This window comes from Geotrypetes seraphini, chromosome 11 (genome assembly GCF_902459505.1).
Source record: "Geotrypetes seraphini chromosome 11, aGeoSer1.1, whole genome shotgun sequence".
Classification (NCBI taxonomy): domain Eukaryota; kingdom Metazoa; phylum Chordata; class Amphibia; order Gymnophiona; family Dermophiidae; genus Geotrypetes; species Geotrypetes seraphini.
This window is the reverse complement of record NC_047094.1, coordinates 31165364-31187223: the sequence shown is the minus strand read 5'-3', so window position 1 is coordinate 31187223 and position 21860 is coordinate 31165364. Positions and strand designations below refer to the sequence as shown.

The window sequence follows — 21860 nt, the reverse complement described above, 5'->3', positions numbered from 1 at the left end:
TGATACAATTCATTAGTCTCCTTAAACAAAAAGGTTATTTTTCTCTCCTGGTACAATAGTTGATCTTGGACCACATCTTAAGTCTAGAAAGTGATTCCCAAATTTGTCCTGGGGGGAACCCCAGCCAGTTAGGTTTTCAGGATATCCACCATGAATTGGTCAGTATCTTATATGACTAAATAAAAAATACTAACCTTGACACACACAACATATTACTCTCAACTACCAAGTTACTTGTATTCATTAACTATTCCGTACAACCCTACGAGGATTTTGAGATCATTGCAAGATCATAATTAGTTATCCCATCTTTAAATAGAGCTAGATGGGAATTGACCAGAGCTAAAGCATTTTTATTTGGCACTTTTTTAAAGGAATCATCTCCCAAATTATCTCTAAGCAGAAGAGATTTTAAAAACGTTTACCATTTTAAAGTTTAAGTGAAACTTGCTTCTTTAATGAAGCTTTGAATATGGAATTAAATAGCAATTGTATTATGCATTAGCATCTCTGCAGAATACAACTTGTGATTGAATGTCTCTTGTGCAAATGTCTCTTGCTTTCGAAATGATGGCTCTTTTATTTCATTTTTATACCTATTGTTTTTATAAATAAACAAATTTAAAAAATAAATATATATATACATATATAGTATATGGCTTTGATTTGCCTAAGTTTAAATAGCATATTTTTAACAAAAACAATATTCATGAGATCAATATGCATACATTGTCTGCTTAGAATGAAAATCCTATCTCATGCATATTCTTTGTAGTTATCATGAAAACCTGACTGGCTGGGGTTCTTTGGGAGCCCCTAGTCTAGAAGAATTCTTTGCTGGGCATTGTAAATCAACAGAACTGCGCTAAGCCTTCTCTGCTTAACACAATATTACTGTATTTTGGTTGGTTAAAGCATTGTTTGCTATGGTTAGTATGTGGCTCAACTAGAAATGATCGGTGATCAGGATACTAAAATCATAAGTCTGGTGAAGTAAAACATTTGAAACATAGAAACATGATAGCAGATAAAGGTCAGCTGGCCCATCCAGTCTGCCCATCCGCAGCATCTACTATCTCCTCCTCTCCCTAAGGCAGGGGTGTCAAAGTCCCTCTTTGAGGGCCGCAATTCAGTCAGGTTTTCAGGATTTCCCCAATGAATATGCATGAGATCTATTTGCATGCACTGCTTTCATTATAAGCTAATAGTGCTCATGCATATTCATTGGGGAAATCCTGAAAACCCGACTGGATTGCGGCCCTCGAGGAGGGACTTTGACACCCCTGCCCTAAGGGATCCCATGTACCTGTCCCCGTGCTTTCTTGAATTCAGACAGTTTTTGCCTGCACCACCTCTGCAGGGAGACTATTCCATGCATCTACCACCTTTTATTTTCCAGAAAATTTCCTTAGATTACTCCTGAGCCCATCACCTCTTAACTTCATCCTATGCCCTCTCATTCCAGAGTTTCCCTTCATTTGAAAAAGGGCTTAACTCTTGTACATTAATGCCATGGAGATATTTAAACATCTCTATCATATCCCCTCTCTCTCACCTGCCTTCCAGAGTATACAATTTGAGGTCTCTAAGGCCCAGATGCACTAAAGCCAGCGATTGTCGCTAAACCTGTTTTGACATCTTTAGCGATGATCGCGTTTGCTGACTCGATGCACAAAACGTCTCACCGTGTGTTTTTCTCCTTGATCACTCAATTTCAAATCTGGCCATTCAAATTAGCTAAAACCCCTTGGCTATGTTAAAAAAAAAAAAAAGTGCAAGGGTTTTAGTGATCCGAAAAACCCAAGAGGTCTAGAGACCTGTTGGTAACTGTATTACCGAGAGGTCTGCCTGTTTTTTTTTTTTTTGGGGGGGGGGTTTGTGTGGGGAGGGGTCCTTCTTTTTCTTTTTTAACAGCACAGATATTTTGCATGTTAACATATGCATGGGGAGGGTCCTAAGGACTGATTGGCTCAGATGCCATAGGCTCCTCCCACTGTATACTGGGATACAAGGAGAGGAGTCTGATTGGCTTGATTGAGGGGCCAAGGGGAAGGGCCTTTGGCATCTGAGCTAATCAGGGCCTTAGGCACCTCTCCTTCCATCACATGATTCACCGGGGAGGGGAAGGCCCACCATTTTGGACAGGCGGACCTCGGAGGAGGTGTGATGGCGCATCCCTCCTGCTCCCATCTGCCTTGAAAGGTACATGGGGGGGGGGTCAGGGGAATGAGCAAGTTAACAGCAAGAGGGTGAGATGTGGGTAACAACAAGAGTTGAGACTCAAGAGAGGAGATAAAGGTTAGACTTAGGTCATACTCCCATGCCCACATAAAGATTCAACATAGAATCAGGAAGGTATCACCTTGGCAAAAAGACTAACTGGTTAAAGGAGTGTTGATTAAACACTATTTGGAAAATTGCTCATTGAACTAACTAACTAACTGTATAGCTATACCTTTACATAGTTCAATAAATGGTTCAACCTTATGTTTACAGCCTTGTTCTCAGAAGTCATTTTTGTGGTTTTCCTGAGGGTGGGAGATGCCCAATCATTTTGCTTCAACAGGTGGAGGCACCAGAAGTATAAGGGAATGACTGAGCTTGCCTTAGGGAGACTCCAGCCAGATTGGGCCCCTGGACTGAGAGGCTAGAGGATGTTACAAATAGACCAAGAATTTTGTTTGCAGCTGAGAAATGGCCTGCTTGCTTACAGAATACTCTTTCTGGGTAGTGTGAAATTGAAGTGCAGAGAAAGGTAGTCAAGGAAAAGGAGAGACCTGGACTTTCTCTTTTAGCTATTAGGAAGCATTGAGAAATCTGTTTGAAGAAAATTGATGCAGATTCTCTGGTTTATGTCGGTAGGGGAAGGCAAAGGTCTGCCGTCTTTCTCTGGTGCAGATTGGCCATGGCTACATTAGGATAAAGCATTTAATGTTCCATTGAAAGGTGTTGGAGGGAAGGAATGTGAGAGTGGAAAGAACACTTCTAATGGACCAAATGTTTGTTTTATTGTGTATGGCTGACATAAGACAGATGAGGAGATTGAAACAGGACTCTGGTTAGGAATTTCTTTAGGGAATGCCTTTCTAAATGGAGACTGGTATGTTTTAAAAAAAGAAGAAATAATTGTCTATTGCATAAATATACTGAGAAAAAAAAAATAAACATCTGATTCTTTTCCCCTAAATTATATTCTACAAATATCCAAGGGATAATTCTTGTTTTTGTGTGCTAGAAGTGTCAAATTGCTTGAACATAACTGCTTCCTTTTGTATTCATAGAAATGCTGGCTAGATTTCCATACCCCTGCCACCCTAACTCCAGAAATTTAAAAAACAAAAACTTTTGGGTAGTTTTGAAATTGTTAATCTCCTCACTCTTCCAAAATCCACAGATGAAAAACCTTTTCGTCCTTGCTCTTTTATGCTTGTGTATTAACTGCGTGAGGGTGCGATTTCCCTGTTTCCTTTTAATTTCTGGAGGACCAGCCTGGAACACAGTTTCACCTTTCAGAATCCACAGCAGCATGGCTATTTTGCCTCAGCGTCTCCCTTCTAGTCAGCCTGAAGAGAAGAAGAGGGGAGGGGGTGAGCCAGAAGCAGAGCAGAGAATAGCCCATTTCCTCACTAATGTAGTCCCTCTCTGGCTTCATAGTTCCAATTCCTTTTTGTCAATAAATTAAGCCCCATCTTTTTAGCAAGTAGGGAGTCTCTGTGATTCCAGGAGAGGTGGGGAGCTCCTTGTGGCATGGAGGATAGAGGGAGTGGGTTTCTTGGTGTATGAAAAATATTGAGTTACACTGTAGAAAAAAGCCTCTTGGAAAAAAAGTTACCTGTTGTATCTGGTGTAACTTACCTTGAGCTTCGATTTAGAAACATTGGTAATTACATCTAAGATCTAAATCCAAAATGTAAGTAAATTCTCTAGGTTACCTTCCCACCTCTCTTTTCCTCTTTATTCTTTTATGTGCTTCCATAAGAACTTAAGAAAAAAATCATACTGAGTTAGACCCAGCCCTACTCTGGGAAAAGAAGAGAGAGGAGCCCGATCCAGCGGGGGAGCGCGAGGCAATCCGCCCCTCCCCCGAAACCAGCGGGGTCTCCTTGATCTCAAGCCTTACAACGGCGCTTAGCCTTGCCTGCACTGAGAGCCAGCAGAAAGGCAGGAAAAGCAGACTGAGGAGCCCGATCCTGCGGGGGAGCGCGAGGCGGTCCGCCCCTCCCCCGAAACCAGCGGTGTCTCCTTGATACTAAGCCCTACTCCGGGAAAAGAAGAGAGAGGAGCCCGATCCAGCGGGGGAGCGCGAGGCAATCCGCCCCTCCCCCAAAACCAGCGGGGTCTCCTTGATCTCAAGCCTTACAACGGCGCTTAGCCTTGCCTGCACTGAGAGCCAGCAGGAAGGCAGGAAAAGCAGACTGAGGAGCCCGATCCTGCGGGGGAGCGCGAGGCGGTCCGCCCCTCCCCTGAAACCAGCGGGGTCTCCTTGATACTAAGCCCTACTCCGGGAAAAGAAGAGAGAGGAGCCCGATCCAGCGGGGGAGCGCGAGGCAATCCGCCCCTCCCCCGAAACCAGCGGGGTCTCCTTGATCTCAAGCCTTACAACGGCGCTTAGCCTTGCCTGCACTGAGAGCCAGCAGGAAGGCAGGAAAAGCAGACTGAGGAGCCCGATCCTGCGGGGGAGCGCGAGGCGGTCCGCCCCTCCCCCGAAACCAGCGGGGTCTCCTTGATACTAAGCCCTACTCCGGGAAAAGAAGAGAGAGGAGCCCGATCCAGCGGGGGAGCGTGAGGCAATCCGCCCCTCCCCCGAAACCAGCGGGGTCTCCTTGATCTCAAGCCTTACAACGGCGCTTAGCCTTGCCTGCACTGAGAGCCAGCAGGAAGGCAGGAAAAGCAGACTGAGGAGCCCGATCCTGCGGGGGAGCGCGAGGCGGTCTGCCCCTCCCCCGAAACAAGCGGGGTCTCCTTGACTTTGAGACCCTCAACGGCACACTGCCTTACTTGCAGTATACATTGCTTTTCTTAATAGTTGTTCAGTATAACTTGCCAGCAGTATACCGTGTTATTCTTAATAGTTGGTATACCTTGACATACCTTGTTTTTCTTAACTGCAGGCTATATTTAACTGTTGTTATACCTTGTTGTATTTAACTGTAGATTTATACTTAAAAGGTTGATAGACAACGTGTTGATAGACACCTTGTCCTATCCTGTTTAAACTGTTTACTGCCTTTAATACCATTTAAACTGTTTACTGCCCTTAATACCATTTAAACTTAAGATCCATATTGTTCAACCGCCTATACTGTTCATAGTCTCTTACAACTCATTGCCTGTATTCCTATCTAACTCATAATCTTAACCTGTTCATCTGTCCAAAGACCCTCCCTCTCTATCGCTCACAAATACCTTACCTAACCGGAATATTTCATATCTACCCACCACTACTCAAGCAGCTGTCTCTCCTCCTACCCTGCATCTCCAGTTTGCCCTCCCCCCTCTTCCCGCTCATCCCCCCCCCAGCTTCCTTACCTATCAACAAACATGTCTAGCCCTACCCACAAGCTCACTGCCCTTCTCCTTCTCTACCTGCTTACTACAAGAGGCTGGATCTCTAAAGCTTTAGCCTTCGAACCTATACCCACCTACATCGCAAGGACTAGAATCCCGGACACGATAAACCCCTCCGACCCCACCGATTCATTCAGGACGTCACAGAAACAGGTCCTTTCCCCATCCCCGTGATCCACACTACCCGCCACGCACCCAGACCAACACAAATCAAAAAACGATCCCTAAAAAATTTACAACGCATGGAACTCTTGCCCCCCCCCTAGAACAATCCATTCTCCCTGGCGCCTACCTGAACATTCGCTCGATTAGAAATAAAGCCCAACTCTTCAAAGATTGGCTTGAAGAAACTCATCTGGATTTTGTACTTCTAACAGAAACATGGCTCATTTCCGACCAGGATGCCATCATAGCAGACATTCTCCCACCACACTACAAAATCATCCCCCTCTCAAGAAACTCCAAAAGGGGAGGTGGCCTAGCCATCATACTACGCGACCACTTTCACTTCCAAATCCTAGATTCCAAATTAACCAATAACCTAGAAATCCTCACCTGCAAAATCTCTAAAACCGACCTCATCGATAATCTCAACATCACGCTATTCTACATCCCCCCTAATAAATGGAACCTAGCAAAAGAAGACTACTTCGAATTTCTTATCACAAACTCGGCAGCTGGCACCCACAACCTCCTAGCAGGAGACATCAACCTTCATCTTGAACAAGAAGAAAACCCCAACGTTGCAGACCTATACTCCTTCCTCACTTCACTAGGCTTCGCCAAACCCCCTCCTACCACAACACACAATAAAGGACACCAGCTCGACATGATCACTTTCCTTTCCAACCCCTCTACTACTCCACACATAAATCTCACAAAACAAAACTGGTCTAACATCCTCTGGTCCGACCACCTCCTATGCCATTTTGAACTATCCTGGCTCAAAAAACAATCAGACAGGAAATACACACCTAACCAAACAAAGACGATGACCTGGACAAGAGAGAAAATTAATCCTGTAGACTTCTGGTCCCACTACACCCCCATTTCCAAATCCGACCCCAACCCCAACTTCCACCTTAACTGGAAACACTTCAGCGACCAAGTCCTTAACACCATCGCCCCCCCAAGACTCCGCAAAAAAAACCCCTTAGCCCCCAAACAAATGGTTTGATGCGGATCTCTTAGCCATAAAACGCGAAGTAAGGAAACTAGAACGAACATGGCGCAAATCAGGGACCGACAATGACAGACTTAACTGGCGAAAAAAAGTCAGTGAATACAAAAAATCCATAGTCGAAAAACGCAGTAAATATTACTCCCAACTCATCAACACTCCTTCGCTAAACAGCAAAGCACTTTTCCGACTAGTCAACTCCCTCCTAGACACCGATTCTCATAAACGCTCCAGCTCTGAACTCCCGCCCCCCGCAACAATTCTAGCTGACCACTTCGCCAATCAAATCCGAACCCTAAAATCGTCACTTACAACTCCCAATACCGAGACAATTCCTAACCTTCCAGCAATAGACACAACAGGCTCAAGGGCTGACATGACCTACAGCTCATTCGAAAGCCCCGACTGGAACCTTTTTCTCAAACTCTTCTCAAAATATGCCAACTCTAACTGCCTATTAGACAACTGCCCACCCACCATTATTAAATCTGCCCCCCCCCCCAATTCAAAGCCGAACTCTTCAATTGGGTCTCATTATGCCTGTCCACTGGCCTCTTCCCGACGGAACTCGGCCACATCCTCGTATCCCCCCGCCTCAAAAACAACAAAGAACCCATCTCTTCCACCACCAACTATAGACCCATCGCCAACATACCACTCTTCCAAAAACTTATGGAAGGCCTCATTAACCATGACCTCATGAACTACCTAGAAAAGTTCAACATCCTTCCTGATTCCCAATCCGGCTTCCGCTCAAACCACAGCACGGAAACGGTCCTAGCTGCTCTAACCAACTACCTCCTTCAATTATTTTCCCTGGGCAAAAGCGCCCTAGTACTCCAATTCAACCTAAGCAGCGCTTTCGATCTGGTCAACCATGATATCATGCTCCGCTGCCTTGACTCCATCGGCATTTCCGGCCTAGTACTACACTGGTTCTCAAGCTTCCTAACTAGCCGTACCTATCAAGTCCACCGCAATGGAACCTTCTCCCATCAATGGCGTAATTCCTGTGGAGTTCCACAAGGCTCCCCACTTTCCCCCTCACTCTTTAACATCTACTTGGTACCTCTAGCATGGACACTAGCCGAACTTAACCTTAAATCATTCATTTACGCTGATGACATCATCATCCCCCTAACTTCATTCACCCTACAGACGGAACAACTCACATCCTCCATCCTCACCAAGTTAGAACAATGGACCTCACAATTTAAATTAAAATTGAACACTGAAAAAACCAAAATTTTCTTAGCAAGCCCTACCCATAAAATCTCAAACACCTCCATAAAACTGAACGGCCTAGATTATCCTATCAACCCCTCCATAAAAATACTCGGAGTCATTCTAGATAGATGCTTAACTTTCGAAGACCATACAAATGCTCAGGTCAAAAAATGCTTCTGTACCCTCTGGAAACTTCGCACTATCAAACACCACTTCGACCACCTCTCCTTCCGCTTACTAGTCCAATCACTAATCTTAAGCATATTGGACTACTGTAATATCATATACCTAGGAGCCTACAAAAACACCATCAAACGCCTAAGAATAGTACAAAATGCCGCCGTCCGCCTCATCTTCGGCCTCAAAAAATACGACCACGTTAGCCCCTATTATGCTAAACTCCACTGGCTGCCGGTGGAAGCAAGAATCACCTTTAAATTCGCTTGCTTCTGCTTCAAAACCTTAGCAGGCTCTTCACCAATCTACCTATCTGAACACCTTGAAATTGCACGCTCCTCTCGCACCCGAAACACATTCCTGTTCTCCTTTCCCTCCCTGAAGGGCTGCCTCTACAAAAAATTCCTTGACCGATCTCTAGCATTCCAAGCGGGCAAATGGAACAAATGCCTCTCTACCCTCATCTCCAATTCCCCCCACTATCAAACATTCCGGAAACTAACCAAAACCTACCTCTTTGACAAGTTCCTCTGACTAACCCTCCCTCCTCTTCCCACTCTTTTACTGTGGGTAAAGTGGGTAAAGGTAACCTGACCGAATATGTATCATCCAAAATGTAAATCTAATATTAACGAAATTGTAATTTCGCTGTAAATGTACAGTCTCTTCTTCTGTTAACCGCATAGAACTTCCATGGTAATGCGGTATACAAGAATAAAGTTGTTATTATTATTATTATTATCCATTTCCAGCAGTGGCCAATCCAGGTTACAAGTACCTGGCAGAAACCCAAATAGAAACATTCCATGCTACCAATCCCAGGGCAAGCAGTAACTTCCCCCATATCTGTCTCAATAGCAGACTATGGACTTTTCCTCCAGTTACTTGTACAAACCTTTTTTTTAACCCACCTACACCAACCGCTGTTATACGTAACATCCTCTGCTAATGAATTTAGAGTTTAACTATTTGTTCAGTGAAAAAATATTTCCTCCTGCTTGTTTTAAAGGTATTTCCATGTTTGTTTGTTTTTCCCAAGCAGCAAGTGTGACAAGGTTACAATAAACATGACTGCAACCTGGAAGACTTGAAAAGAAAATGTATCTCTTGGGAAAGAGATTTTGATGTCCAATAACTTTGCTTTCTATGAGAACAGAAACCTCATATCTACCTGTTAGGCTAAACAGCGTATATATGATCTATCTAGGCTGCTAAAAAGGCAGTAATCCCAACCTCAATGTTCAGGGTGACTTTATTTGCCAGCCAGGAGAAAGTAAAATTCAATGGTAGAGCTAAAGTTTTTCTTTTCCCAAGCAAAATATGCTAGTTAGCTTGAAAAATGGCTTTTCTGCTGTGCATATATGACATTGTAATGTAACTTATACTATGGCATACTTTGTATTATAATCTGAATATTTTTTTTATTTCTGTAATTGTCTATTGCTTATGTTTGACTTATTCTTGCTGTACACCACCTTCAAAAAGGCAGTAAATAAAACCTAATAAATATTTTGTATTAACAGCAGTAGAACCTTAGCTAATGTCAGCAAGCCCTTTCGTTTCTCACGGTAGGAGGTTTTAGAAACATAGAAACATGATGGCAGATAAAGGCCAAATGGCCCATCTAGTCTTCCCATCCGCAGTAACCATTATCCGTTTCTCTCTGAGAGATTCCACGTGCCTATCCCAAGCCCTTTTGAATTCAGACACAGTCTCTGTCTCCACCACCTCTTCCGGGAGACATCTACCACCTTTTCTGTAAAAAAGTATTTCCTTAGATTACTCCAGAGCCTATCACCTCTTAACTTCATCCTATGCCCTCTCATTGCAGTTTCCTTTCAAATGAAAGAGACTCGATTCATACGTCTTTCAAGTAAATAAATTGTAGTGACAGAAATAACCTTCCACCGTATATCTCACATGGTGCATTTCCCTCATGTACCGATTTCTTACGGTACTCCAGGAGTTGTTCTCTAGAGCTATACTTAGCTCTACGATAAGCCTTTTGAATCACATGACGTGGGTATCCCTGTTCTTGATGCCAGTGTTTAAGAGCATTAGCCTGCTGATTAAAATTCCCCAAAGAAGAACAAATCCGTCTATAACGGAAAAATTGGGAGGTAGGGAGATTGTTTTTAAGAATACTCGGATGCATGCTGGAATATTGCAGAAGTGTATTGTGGTCAGAAGGCTTCAAATGAACAGTAATCTCAAATGACTGAGAACTACAATTAATCTTCACATCCAGGAACACCATTTCCGTAACATGAAACTTCATATCAAATTGAATAGATAAATGACATTGGTTCAAAAACGTCAAAAATTCTCCCAGTTCTTCCTCCAAGGACTTCCACAAAATGAATATATTGTCTATATATCTCTTCCAAAGAGAGATATGATGGAAAAAATTGCATGTATAAATCCAGCGCTCTTCAAAAGCAGCCATGAATAAGTTAGCAATGGACGGGGCAAATGAAGCGCCATTGCTCAAAAAATTTCCCATCAAAAAGAAAATAATTCTTTGACATAGCAAGAGAGATGAGTTGTATAAGAAACTCCGCCGGAACTAAATGTGGACTGTCCCGTTCATTCAGTCTTTGTTCAATAATTGAAATTGCTTCACCTTGAGGGATATAGGTATACAAAGACTTGACATTTAAAGTTATTAAAAAGTTCACTTTTTGAATTTGAGTTGGTTAAACAGCAGCAAGTGTTCTGGCGCCAGAGCTAAATTATTTTTTTCTGGTTTTTCTATTTCCATCTGTATTTGCGTCTACAATTTTGAAAAGTAGGCTTTTTGAAAGTTTAATAAAAAGTTTAAAAAAAACCACCAAAATAAAAAAAAAATTATTTTTTACTGTGCACAGTAGTGGGATTTGTATCTCTCTAGATCCCTACATTCCTTTTGGTGTGAGTTTTTTGCCAATGACAAAATCAACGCTAGCTTAAATCATCAATGATTGCTACATGATAAGTTATTTCTTGAGGCTTTTTCTCCATCTTTTTGTGTTGAATGGGGGATCTGAGAAATAGAGTCCACTACTGATGAGTGACATTTTCAATTATTTTGATTTAAATGTCTCTATCATATCTCCCCTCTCCCACTTTTCCTCCAGTGGTAGATTACATTCTTCTGGGAATCTAAGCGTTGTCCAGTTTGAGGGTGGGGTTTGCATTTTTAATCTATTCTTGAACTACATGCCCCGCCTTTCCCTTTCAGACTATTATTGTGATACTTTTCATGATTTTTAGGTTATCTTTTCTGATTTTGTTTTGATCTGAGGAAGGGGGTATTAGCTCCTGAAACCTTTACTGGTATAAGTTGATACTATCACTTTGTTTATTCTTTTTTCTGTGCATTGAAGTCTGCTAATAAATAAATTTTAAAAATGAAAATGAAATGAGGCAGCCACATTATTTATGCCAATTTCTGAATGAAGTTAATTTCTTTCCCATAAGTATACTGACTTTGGGCTCCTTTTACTAAGGTGCGCTAGCGTTTTTAGCGCACGCAGGATATTGCCATGCGCTACACCGCGCGCTTTGTGGCTAGAACTAACGCCAGCTCAATGCTGGCGTTAGCGTCTAGCGCACGCAATTCCGCGCGTTAATGCCCTAACGCAGCTTCGTAAAAGGAGCCCTTTGTTTTTTATTTTTGTTTTTGTTTTTTAACTTAGGTGGCTGTATCCACATTTTCTGTGTATGTGCTGATAGATGAGAAGCATGTACTGGATGCAGAAAAAGCTTTTGTTTCACTGGCATTATTTAACATACTCCGCTTCCCAATGAATATGCTCCCTATGGTTGTCAGCAGCATTGTACAGGTATGTGGCTTCTGGTACTGTTTAATGCTTCTACTGTTCTAAGGCAATCATTTACATTCCTTTGAAAAAGAAAATACCCAAAACATAATCAGTTGTATGATGATTACTACCCTAAGCAATATATAGTTGTCTTCATTTACACTGTGGTGCTTATTTTAGGATTCTTCAGAATTTGTTGTTTTATTTTCATTAATTAATGTTTATTAACAACCTTTTTATGAAGAGATTTGGCCAAAATGATTTACAGTGAATAGTAGTCTGTAAGCATTTCCCATATCTGTCCTAGTGGACTCACAATCCAACTATTAAAAAAAATGTGCGTAAACTGGCATTTAGACATTGTATTACAAAGCCAGGATGTACATTTTTAAATTGAAAATGTGCCTTTGGCAATGAGGTATGGTCTGGGTATGTTTTGGATGGGACTAAATAAGGCCTAAAAAATGTATATTCCATAATTCAGAAGGGGAATGCAAATATTATGTCGAAAGAGATTATCAGGATTTACATCTGCTAGCTGGGACCTATAGCACTCCACTGGAGGGATTAGGAAACGTCATCTCCTTAATCCTCCAGTAGTTGATGTCCCTCTCTCCCCCCTGAAAATGAAAATAGCAATGTAATTGTTCTTTTTTTTAGATTTGTTAACCATCTTTTCTAGTACAATAGTGTGTCATTCTGGATGGACGGTTAATATCCCAGTGCTCGTGAGCTGTGCAGAAGGAATCCACTCCAGGTTTTGAATCCCTCCTCCTTCACTAGAGGGCTCTACTGCCCACTTCAGTTTTTCCTTCTGCACACAAGCCGGGAGGAGTCTTTCTGGTCTGCTCTGTTTATTTTTTCAGTCTTTTTTGGTCGTTTTCGCAGTATTTTCACTGCTTTTGATGCTAAGAGCTCCCTTTGTCAAGGGTCCACCTCAGCATCTGACAGACCAATCTCTCTGTGGTACCTTTTGACTAGCCTGCAGAAACCTTTTGGAACTCAGGGTTCATTCCCCTGGTAGCATTGCTTGCCTATTGCTTTACAGGGGCTTGAGCACAAGCTGTTAGACATTCATAAGTTCAAGTTTAATAAAATTTGATAAAATCGCTTATCTTGGTTTGCTAAGCGAGTTACAGTCCAATAATTGGTACAGTTAAAAACAAAAATTAGACACTACAGACAACAAAATGACAATACTGACTGGTACAAAAGGGTAATAAAGGGAGAAATACAATCTTTTTGAGAAAAGAAGCAAATAAGGCAAATACAACAGGAATTGGGGGGAAAAAGTCAGTTAAAAATGGAGCTAAGGGATCTTTAGCAGTTATAAATTATAGGGGGCTCAGCGGGGTACCACAGGATGACAGCTGCGTTTCACACACACCCTTTCATGTCAGTGGGTCTGTGGGAGTTAGAGGCTCAGTCAGAGGACCGGTTAGATTGGTAACCTGAAGATTCAGAGCTAGAGGAGCAGTTCATTTGAGGCAGTGATTTATTCTCTCGGATCCAGCTACTTTTGGAGCTGAGGCAAGCTGTAGCATATTTCCAGCACAGGTCACCACAGCCTATGCGGAAAATCGGGATGGGGGGAGTCTTTAAATCTTTTTTAGGTTTTTGCCCCTTCCCTTAGGTTTCCCTACCTCCAAAATCCTAAAATCACTGTTATTTTTATTTTGGTTGAAGGATTTTGGAACTATTTTATGGCACCAAAATACTGCTGCCACGGCCATCTTGGGTTTCCCAATTAAATTTTTTTTTTTAAAAAAAACATTCTCCAGAAGCTTAAATTCATCTTGTTTGCCTCAGAACTGGCAGGGATGGAGTCCTTGGGTTCCTTTACCTCTAATTCATGCCAGGTTTGTGCTGGATGGTTGCCCAAAGAGAGCTCTTGCCGCACAGCACATGAAAGGGGGATCAGTCAGCTTAGCCTCCCCTTTGCTCTAGGGCCGTGGAATGGTAACCCACACTAACTGTTATATCCTTAATCTATTGCTATCTACTCTGACTGTACCTGATGCCTTCAAACATGCTGTAATTACAACTCTCCTCAAAAAAACATTGCTGCACTCTACCTGCCCCTCCTATTATTGCCCCATATCCCTCCTCCCTTTCTTATCCAAGGTACTTGAATGTGCTATTCACCGCCATTGTCTTTTCTTTTTCATCTTGAGTCATTCTCAACCTGCTTCAATGGGCTTTCGCCTACTCCATTCTACAGAAACTGTCCTTGCTAAAGTCTCCAATGACTTGCTCCTTGGCCAAATCCTAAGCTTCCATTCCATCCTCATCCTCCTTGATCTCTCTGGGACCTTTGACACTGTAGGTCACCACCTACTCATCAATACACTGCCTCGCTTGGGTTTGAGAGCTCTGTTATTTCATGGTTTTCTTCCTATCTCTTCCATCACACTTTGAGTATGCTCTGGAGGATCCTTCTCTGCTGCCATTCCACTATTGGGTGGTGTACTTCAGGGCTCAGTCCTGGGACCCCTCTTCTCCCTCTACACTTCCTCCTTTGGCACTCTAATGGCCTCCAGTACAATCTCTATGCTCTACATTTCTACAGGGACAACATAACATTACATTAACATTTATGGCAGGCCTGGTGGAGGCCTGCAAGGCATTGAGAGGGAGGAATAGGATGGAGGGAGGGGGGGATAGGGTGCAGAACCTGGCAGGGCAGGAAGGGAGGGGGCTGGGTGCAGAGCCTGGCAGGGCACTTGAATATTAACACACACACCGCTAATACTCAAATTGACCCTTTTTCTTCCTTTTGGGGGGGAGGAAGGGCTACCTCGGTTTATATTCGGGTCAGCTTATATGTTCTGTGCAGCTGACATAATTGTTTTTACGTGGGGATGGTCATCTTTGTAGGACTAAGCCTTTTAGGAATTTTTCCAAGCTCAAAGTACATATAGTTTCAATAAGTCAGTAATTTTTACATTTTTAGGCCACCGTCTCCCTGAAACGTCTCAGAGTTTTTCTTTCTCATGAAGAATTGGATTCAGACAGCATAATCAGAGGTCCCATCAAAAGCTGTGAGTTCATTTTTTGTTGAGTACAAAAAAAATTTATTCTGATTTTGTTGGGGATACCTGCAATGCATAAACAATCAATGTTCTGTCCAGCACTGCATATTATCTTCTGGTTATAATTTATACCTCCTGTGTGTCTCCTTTTAAATTTTTTTTGTGTCCTATTAGGGCCTTCCCTCCTTTTTAAAAAAATCTTGATTTAAGTTATCTGGTGGGCGGGTTGGGGAGCAAAGGGAAAAGGGAGAAACCACGATATATAGGGATTTTCAATGTCTTTTTCTTTTTTTTTTTTTTTTCCAAGGTGCTGCTGAAAAATCAAACCTAAACATTTAGTTGTTTTGCTTGTACAACGTAGTCCCAACATTTTCAATCTTGGTTGCACGTTCTTTTTAAGTTTATTTTAGTCTTGATATACCGCTTTTATAATCAAAATGGTTTCAAATTAATACAAAGTGTTAAAAAGTTTAAAAAAAAAAAAAAAAAAAAAAATATATATATATATATAACATAAAGGGAACGCATAAACAATTACAGTACAGACACAAGATGATACACATGGGCAAATAGGGAGGATACATTGCTAAAAATAAAATAAAAGGGGAGGAAAAATACAAAATGTATAAAGGGAGTCTGATGTAAGGCCTTAATAATAGCATCTGTAAGGTGACATGGGCTGTTTGAGCTGTTGGGATACAGCTTTCTTATTGCAAACACTTTATGGTTTCTCTGATTCTTTGAGGAAGATATTGTGAAACGAGCTCTTCAGAATCAGAATGAGTCTAAAACAAGTTGCCTGACATTATCTAGATGAGTGGTTTTTACACTTTTGATATTATTTATATATTATCAATGCAAGTTTGCACAGCATGATTTTTGCACATTAATTAAGGGTGGTGGAGGATGGCCAGTAATTGAAATTGTTGTCCACATTAGCTGAATTGCCAGTGGCATGTGAAAATGGACATATGATCTGAGGCTTTCCTCCTTCTCACAAGAGATAATTGACATATTTTTTTCTAGTCTTACATCTACAGTTTTAGGATTTTGTTTTGATTTTTGTAACCTTTGGTTGTTAATTATTTGATTCTTGTTTTTATATGCTAATGATACATGGCCATTGATAGAAAAACAGAAAATTAGGATTTTTATGGCCATGGTAATAATGGCCGTAGTGCATGGGAAAGACCCGCAAAAGGTCTCACTAATGCTGATTTTTACTGTAGTTTAGTTAAAGGACCTCTAATTTGGTACACTCAAAAGCAAAAATATAAAGAAAGTATGGTGGTATAAGGTGAGTGCATATGCCTCATGGAGTCAGTATATTAAGCAAATAGCCTCCAGTTCATAAAACCACTAACTCTATGTAACTCTAATTCCAGAATCTGTTGAATAGGAAGAGATAGTAGATGGCATACATGGGCAGAATGGGTAGTCCATATGGTCTGCATTTTTTTTCTCCTGTTTCTGTGCTTGTAAGATAGAAGCTAGGTCAGTATGAGATTGGATCCTTATGGGAACAGCAACTCAGAACTACTGAAATGGTACGATGGAGGGCTTTATTTTTCTACTAATTTATGATGAATTGATTGATTCTTGCTATTTCAGGACTAAATTTTGTATTACATCCAGTGACACCCATTTACAGGTAGAAAATTCTGCCTAGCCTTTAGTTGGAATAGAAGTAATGAATAAATACTGCATTAGATCATTGATGCTCAGAAATTCTTGGGATACAGCTTAGTTGGTTTGGATTTCAGGGTATCTCTCATGGATATATAAGATACATTTGTATGCATCCATTTGGCTCTTAAACCTCATCTATATGAACATTTCTTGTGTTTTCATTTGAGATACCTTGCTTACCTGTGTGATTTTTTCACCTTCTGCTTAACTCATTTGCTATTGAGGCCCAAAATCTGATTAAGCATCACTGGATTCAAATTTAAGGGCTCTCAGATTTTGGAATGGGCCCCAGGAGCCAGAGAAGGTTCCCTCAGAATCAGTAACAATCTGCTGTTGTGCGTAGATGGCTGTGATGGGCCTCCTTTTTTCTTGTAGCTGCTTGGGGTAGAATATACATCACTGAAGCAGAGGCAGGGTTTGTATCACAAGGCATTTATTGCTAACTTTTTGACTTGTCTATAATTAATAAAATCATTTTTATGCAAAATCTCTTCATTTAATAATTTTGTTGTGTCAAACTATTGACTTTGTCTAACCAACAAAATATGCTAAAAAAATTTCTCACAATTCATGTTCTTATGTTGATAATTTTTATTAGCGGAGGGAAGCATTATTGTGAAGAATGCAACATTCTCGTGGTCAAGGAGTGATCCCCCATCTGTGAAAGAGTAAGTGGTGGCAGTTTGGATAGTATTGGCTTATGTTCATGACAACAATGGTATGATATATTCAGTCATGGGAGGGGGCTGGCTTTGATGTTTTTATAGGACATGTATAGTCAATCAAAACTATGAAGTTGTAACATGGTTCTATGCATTGTTTCTTATGGTTTAATAGAAGAAATGCAAATTGCATCACATGTGGCTTTCATTTGATTAAGCAGACAGTTTATAAAGAAGATAAAAGAAAGGAAGATATATCCTTGGGTAGAAAGGGTATATTTGCTATGCAAACTATAAATGATAATGACCTCAGTCTTGCGTGTTACGATGCATAGAAAAGCAAATTAATTGCAAGACTGTAATGCTTGAGGAAAGCATGACAGAGCAGTAGTACAGTGGGAAGTGTTGGCTAATCTTTCTGCTGTGGATCAGTGTTTCTCAACTTCTTCAAGCCAAGTACCCCCCTACATCTAACAAATATCAACTGAGTACCCCCATTCAAGCTCCATCTCAGACCTACCCAAGCTCCGCCCATGACTCCACCCCCATAATAATAGTACTAATTGTAATGCAAGTTCTTTCATTCACTTTTCATATACATACATTATAATCTTATTAACAATACATAATGGTAACCACAAAATTGAAGAACAGATAACGCATAGAAATGTTAATTATCATTTATATTTCTTTTTTTTCAAAGAGGTCAAGACTTTAAAATATGCAACGTCACCTCAGTAACAAATATAGTGCAAAATGTAGACAGCAGATATAAATTCTCAAAACTGACGCATTTCGATCACTAAATTGAAAATAAAATCATTTTTCCTACCTTTGTTGTCTGGTGATTTCATGAGTCTCTGGTTGCACTTCCTTCTGACTATGCATCCAATATTTTTTTTCTTTCTGCCTCCTACACACTTTCTCTCTTCCGGACCTTATTCCCTTCCCCAGCCAACATCTCTCTCTCTGACCCTCCATGAGTCCAACTTTTCTTCCTCTCTCCTCCACCCCTATTGGCAACATGTCTCCCTCTCTCTCTCACTGTCTTCTTATTCCCTCCCTTGCTGCAAAGGGAGTGGGGAAAGAGAGAGAGAGAGATCCAGGGTGCATATCTCCCATTCCCTTTATAGCCACATCCAACATTTCTCCCTCATTCTACAGATCTTGTGCAGCATTTTTCACCACTACCCACCATCCCTATGCCCAACATTTCTCCTATCACCCCTCTCCACCACCATGCCACATCTCTCCCTCCATCACTATGTCCAACGTTCCTCCCCCTTGCATCCTCTTCAATCTGTCCCTCTGTTTCCTCTCCACCACCATATCCAACATTTCTCCCTCTTATCCTTCTCTTCCTTGTGCATGTCTACCTCACTCCTCTCTTTCTCTATGCCCAATTTTCCTCTTTCTTCCTTTCCCCATGTGCACCATCTCCCTCACTCTTTCTATTCCCTCCCTCTTATGTCCCGTTAGTGCTCCCTTCCTCCTTCCTTTGAATCCCAAGTTCATGCCCCCTCCCTTCCCTCTGTGTCCCGAGTTCATGCACCCCTTCCTGCCTTTGAACCCAAATTTGTGCCCCTCCCCTGTCCTTCCCCCCCTTAATTCTCCCTTTGTCCCACATTGATATCCCTTCTGTCCCTTACTTGCTCTTGCTTCAGGGCCATCCAGCTGGGCTGCTACTTCCTGCCTTCAGCTGCACTTGTTTGCAGGGACATGGGCAGTGGCTCTTGCAAGCCGCCTCTCTGATGTCAGTTCTGATGTCGGAGGGAAGGCTTCAAGGTCAGCCATGTGCAGCATGCAAGTGCGGCTGAAGGTCTTTAAAACATTTTTTTTAGGTTTCTGCCCCTTCCTTGAGGTTTCCTTACTCCAAAATCACAAATCACTGGTTCTTTGTTTTAGTTTAGGTGTCTTGGAGCTGTTTTTTTGGTGCCAAAACACTGCAGTGGCCATCTTGGATTTCCCTTTTTTTTAAGTTTTCCAAACCTTCAAATTACCTCGTTTTGCCTCAGAACATATAGGGATGGAGTCCTTATGCTCCTTTACCCCTAATTCATGCCAGGTTTGTGCTGGGTGGGTGCCCGAAGACATCCTTGTGCCATGTGCTGTGCAGCATGTGAAGGAGGGTAGGAGTGGTTGGCTTAGCCTCCTCTTTGCTATCTAGGGCCGAGGAACGGTCGGAGGGGATCCATTGGTTGGGAGTAAATCCCTTCTAGAGCCCTGGAATGGCGGTCATCCTAAATGCAGGAGCATGGAGGCCATGGAGCCCAAGAGACACAAGTGGAGTCATCTAAAGAGAATCGGTACTGCCTAATAAGGCATTTTCACTAGAATGTGTCAATCAATCTAATGTGGAGAGCTTATCTGGATGGCCAAGATCCCCAGGGGACATCTGGCAGTGTTCCAGGAGGTGCCCGAGGGGGCTGGAACTCCCAGGCACATCTGCCTTAGTGTCAGAGTCTGTCCAGGATCTGATGGGCTTTTCCGCGGGAAACTCTGAGAATGAGTGCTTTTACTATCAGCCTTCCCTGTCGGGAGATGTAGGGTCACACGTTGTTGCGAATGCACAAGATACAGTGGTTGCATTAGAATAACAGGATGACATCACCGTCTGCCGTCTGTTCAGACTCTTGACTGTGTTAGAGCTTATTGCTGACTTTCTGTGGAGTACTTCAAACTGTTGTTATTATTATTATTATTAAACTTGGAATCCCAGCAGGTCCGCTCTGCTTCCTGCTCTATAATGAGTGGAGTGAGAGCCCATGTTTTGTTTTGTTTATTCGTTTCCCCTAGCATTCTGATATCAGTGTACTAGTCATAGAGCAGTGGGATGCTCCTGAAGGGTCCTTAAAGTAGCCAAGACAATGGCTCGGCTGTATTCGATGGCACAGGATTGTCAGTAGCTGTTTGCTTAACCCAAGATAGATTCCTTGGTAGCGCAGGTAACCAAATGCATTTGTCTACCAAGTGAGGGAGGCGTGTTATTAAAGGCTATGTAGGATCGCAGAGTGGATGTGCTAGCCTTGGGAATCAAAGCAGCTGCAGCAGTCTTCTTTGTGACACATGCTTGTCATACCAGGTTGTGGGGCCTTGAGCTGGCAGAGGACGATCCTTTACCCCTGCTCCTATTTGCTGGAGTGGATTACGTAGCTGATGCTCGCTATGACATCATTAGAATCACGAGCAAAGTTTCGGCTTATTTGATCTCAGCCCGCAGCATGCTCTGGATCAGACAGTGGGTGGGAGATTCAACCTCTAGGGCTGACCAGACTTCCTTTTAAGGGACAAATGTTCAGAAAAGGACTAGATGATCTCATAACCAGTGTGGTAGATTGCCTGCCAAAATCTCTACCTGACAGCAAACCACAAACCTCTAGAGTCTCCAGGTAGTCTAATTTTTGTGGCTCCAGGCACTTTGGCAGTACTTTGGAGAATCCTCCTCTCAGAGATCCTTCCAGGGAGCCAGACAGGGATTCTGAGCTCACAGGCTGAGCCAGGTCTACAGTTCTTGTTCTGCTACAACCTCCAAGAAAGCACAATGACACCAGGTCCGGAGCAGTTCCCCTGAACATAGGTTGTGGCTCTTGGAGTATATGGAGGCCTTAGCGCAGATCTCATTTAGGCCATTGGGTACTGGAGATCATTGAGAACGGTTGCAAGCTCAAGCTTAAATTCACTCAGCTCGTAACGGACTGGTTTGTGGACTTTCCAGCAGAGTGACCAGAGAAAGCAAGCAAAGTTGCGGCTACAGTTTAGAGGGGAGAGTGTGCCGCAGTGGTTAAACGTACAGGAATCAGTGTTCCCGCTAAGCTGCGCTGGGGTGCGCTGGCGCACAAAATATTACCTCGCAGCGCACATGTTTCTCGTCACAGCGCACACAGTGTAGAGCACAGTTCTTCAACCGCCGGTCCGCAAACAAAATCTTGCCGGTCCGCGAAGGATTCGGTCCCCGCCGCAACGAAAGGCCGGCGTCAGCTGACTTGCAACTTCCTGTTGCAGTCGCTGTGCCGGGACTCCTGCCTTCGCCGGGACTCCTGCCTTCCACCGCGTTTGCCTCCTGCCTTGTCTCCGCACCTCCAGACCAGCAGCGGCAGCTGTGTATGCTTTTAACTTCGGCACAGAGCTGCCCCTAATCAATAGTTTAGCGCGGTTTCATAAGGCAGCCTCGGGGCCTTTGCTAGGCCGGCCCACATCGCATCATCGAAGCGGGCCGGCTATCAAAGGCCCCGAGGCTGCCTCATGAAACCGCGCTAAACTATTGATTAGGGGCAGCTCTGTGCCGAAGTTAAAAGCATACAGAGCTGCCGCTGCTGGTCTGAACTCTTGGGCCGCTGAAGGAGGGCAAAAAGCAGCTGTCCTGGAGGTTTCCCTTCCTCTCGCCTTTACAGGTTCCTTTTTTCCACCTTTTTTTTTTTCCTTCAAACGGCAACGGGCCCCAGCATCGACATCAATCAAGTAAGTTCCACTGTCAATCAAGCGGTTCTGCTCGGCCAAAGCTTCCCCTGTGACATGAGACACC

At 42.8% G+C, this 21860-nt stretch overlaps 1 protein-coding gene across 2 annotated transcripts in view; it reads left to right on the top strand.

Moving 5' to 3' along the window:
- Positions 1 to 21860, top strand: part of LOC117369099 (multidrug resistance-associated protein 1-like) — a 201235-nt gene that overhangs the window by 95503 nt on the left and 83872 nt on the right. For both annotated transcript variants that reach the window (XM_033963097.1, XM_033963096.1), the window contains exons 13-15: positions 11830 to 11976; positions 14909 to 14996; positions 17275 to 17344. In XM_033963097.1, the coding sequence (XP_033818988.1) occupies positions 11830 to 11976; positions 14909 to 14996; positions 17275 to 17344 (305 nt within the window). The remainder of the gene's footprint in view (positions 1 to 11829; positions 11977 to 14908; positions 14997 to 17274; positions 17345 to 21860) is intronic.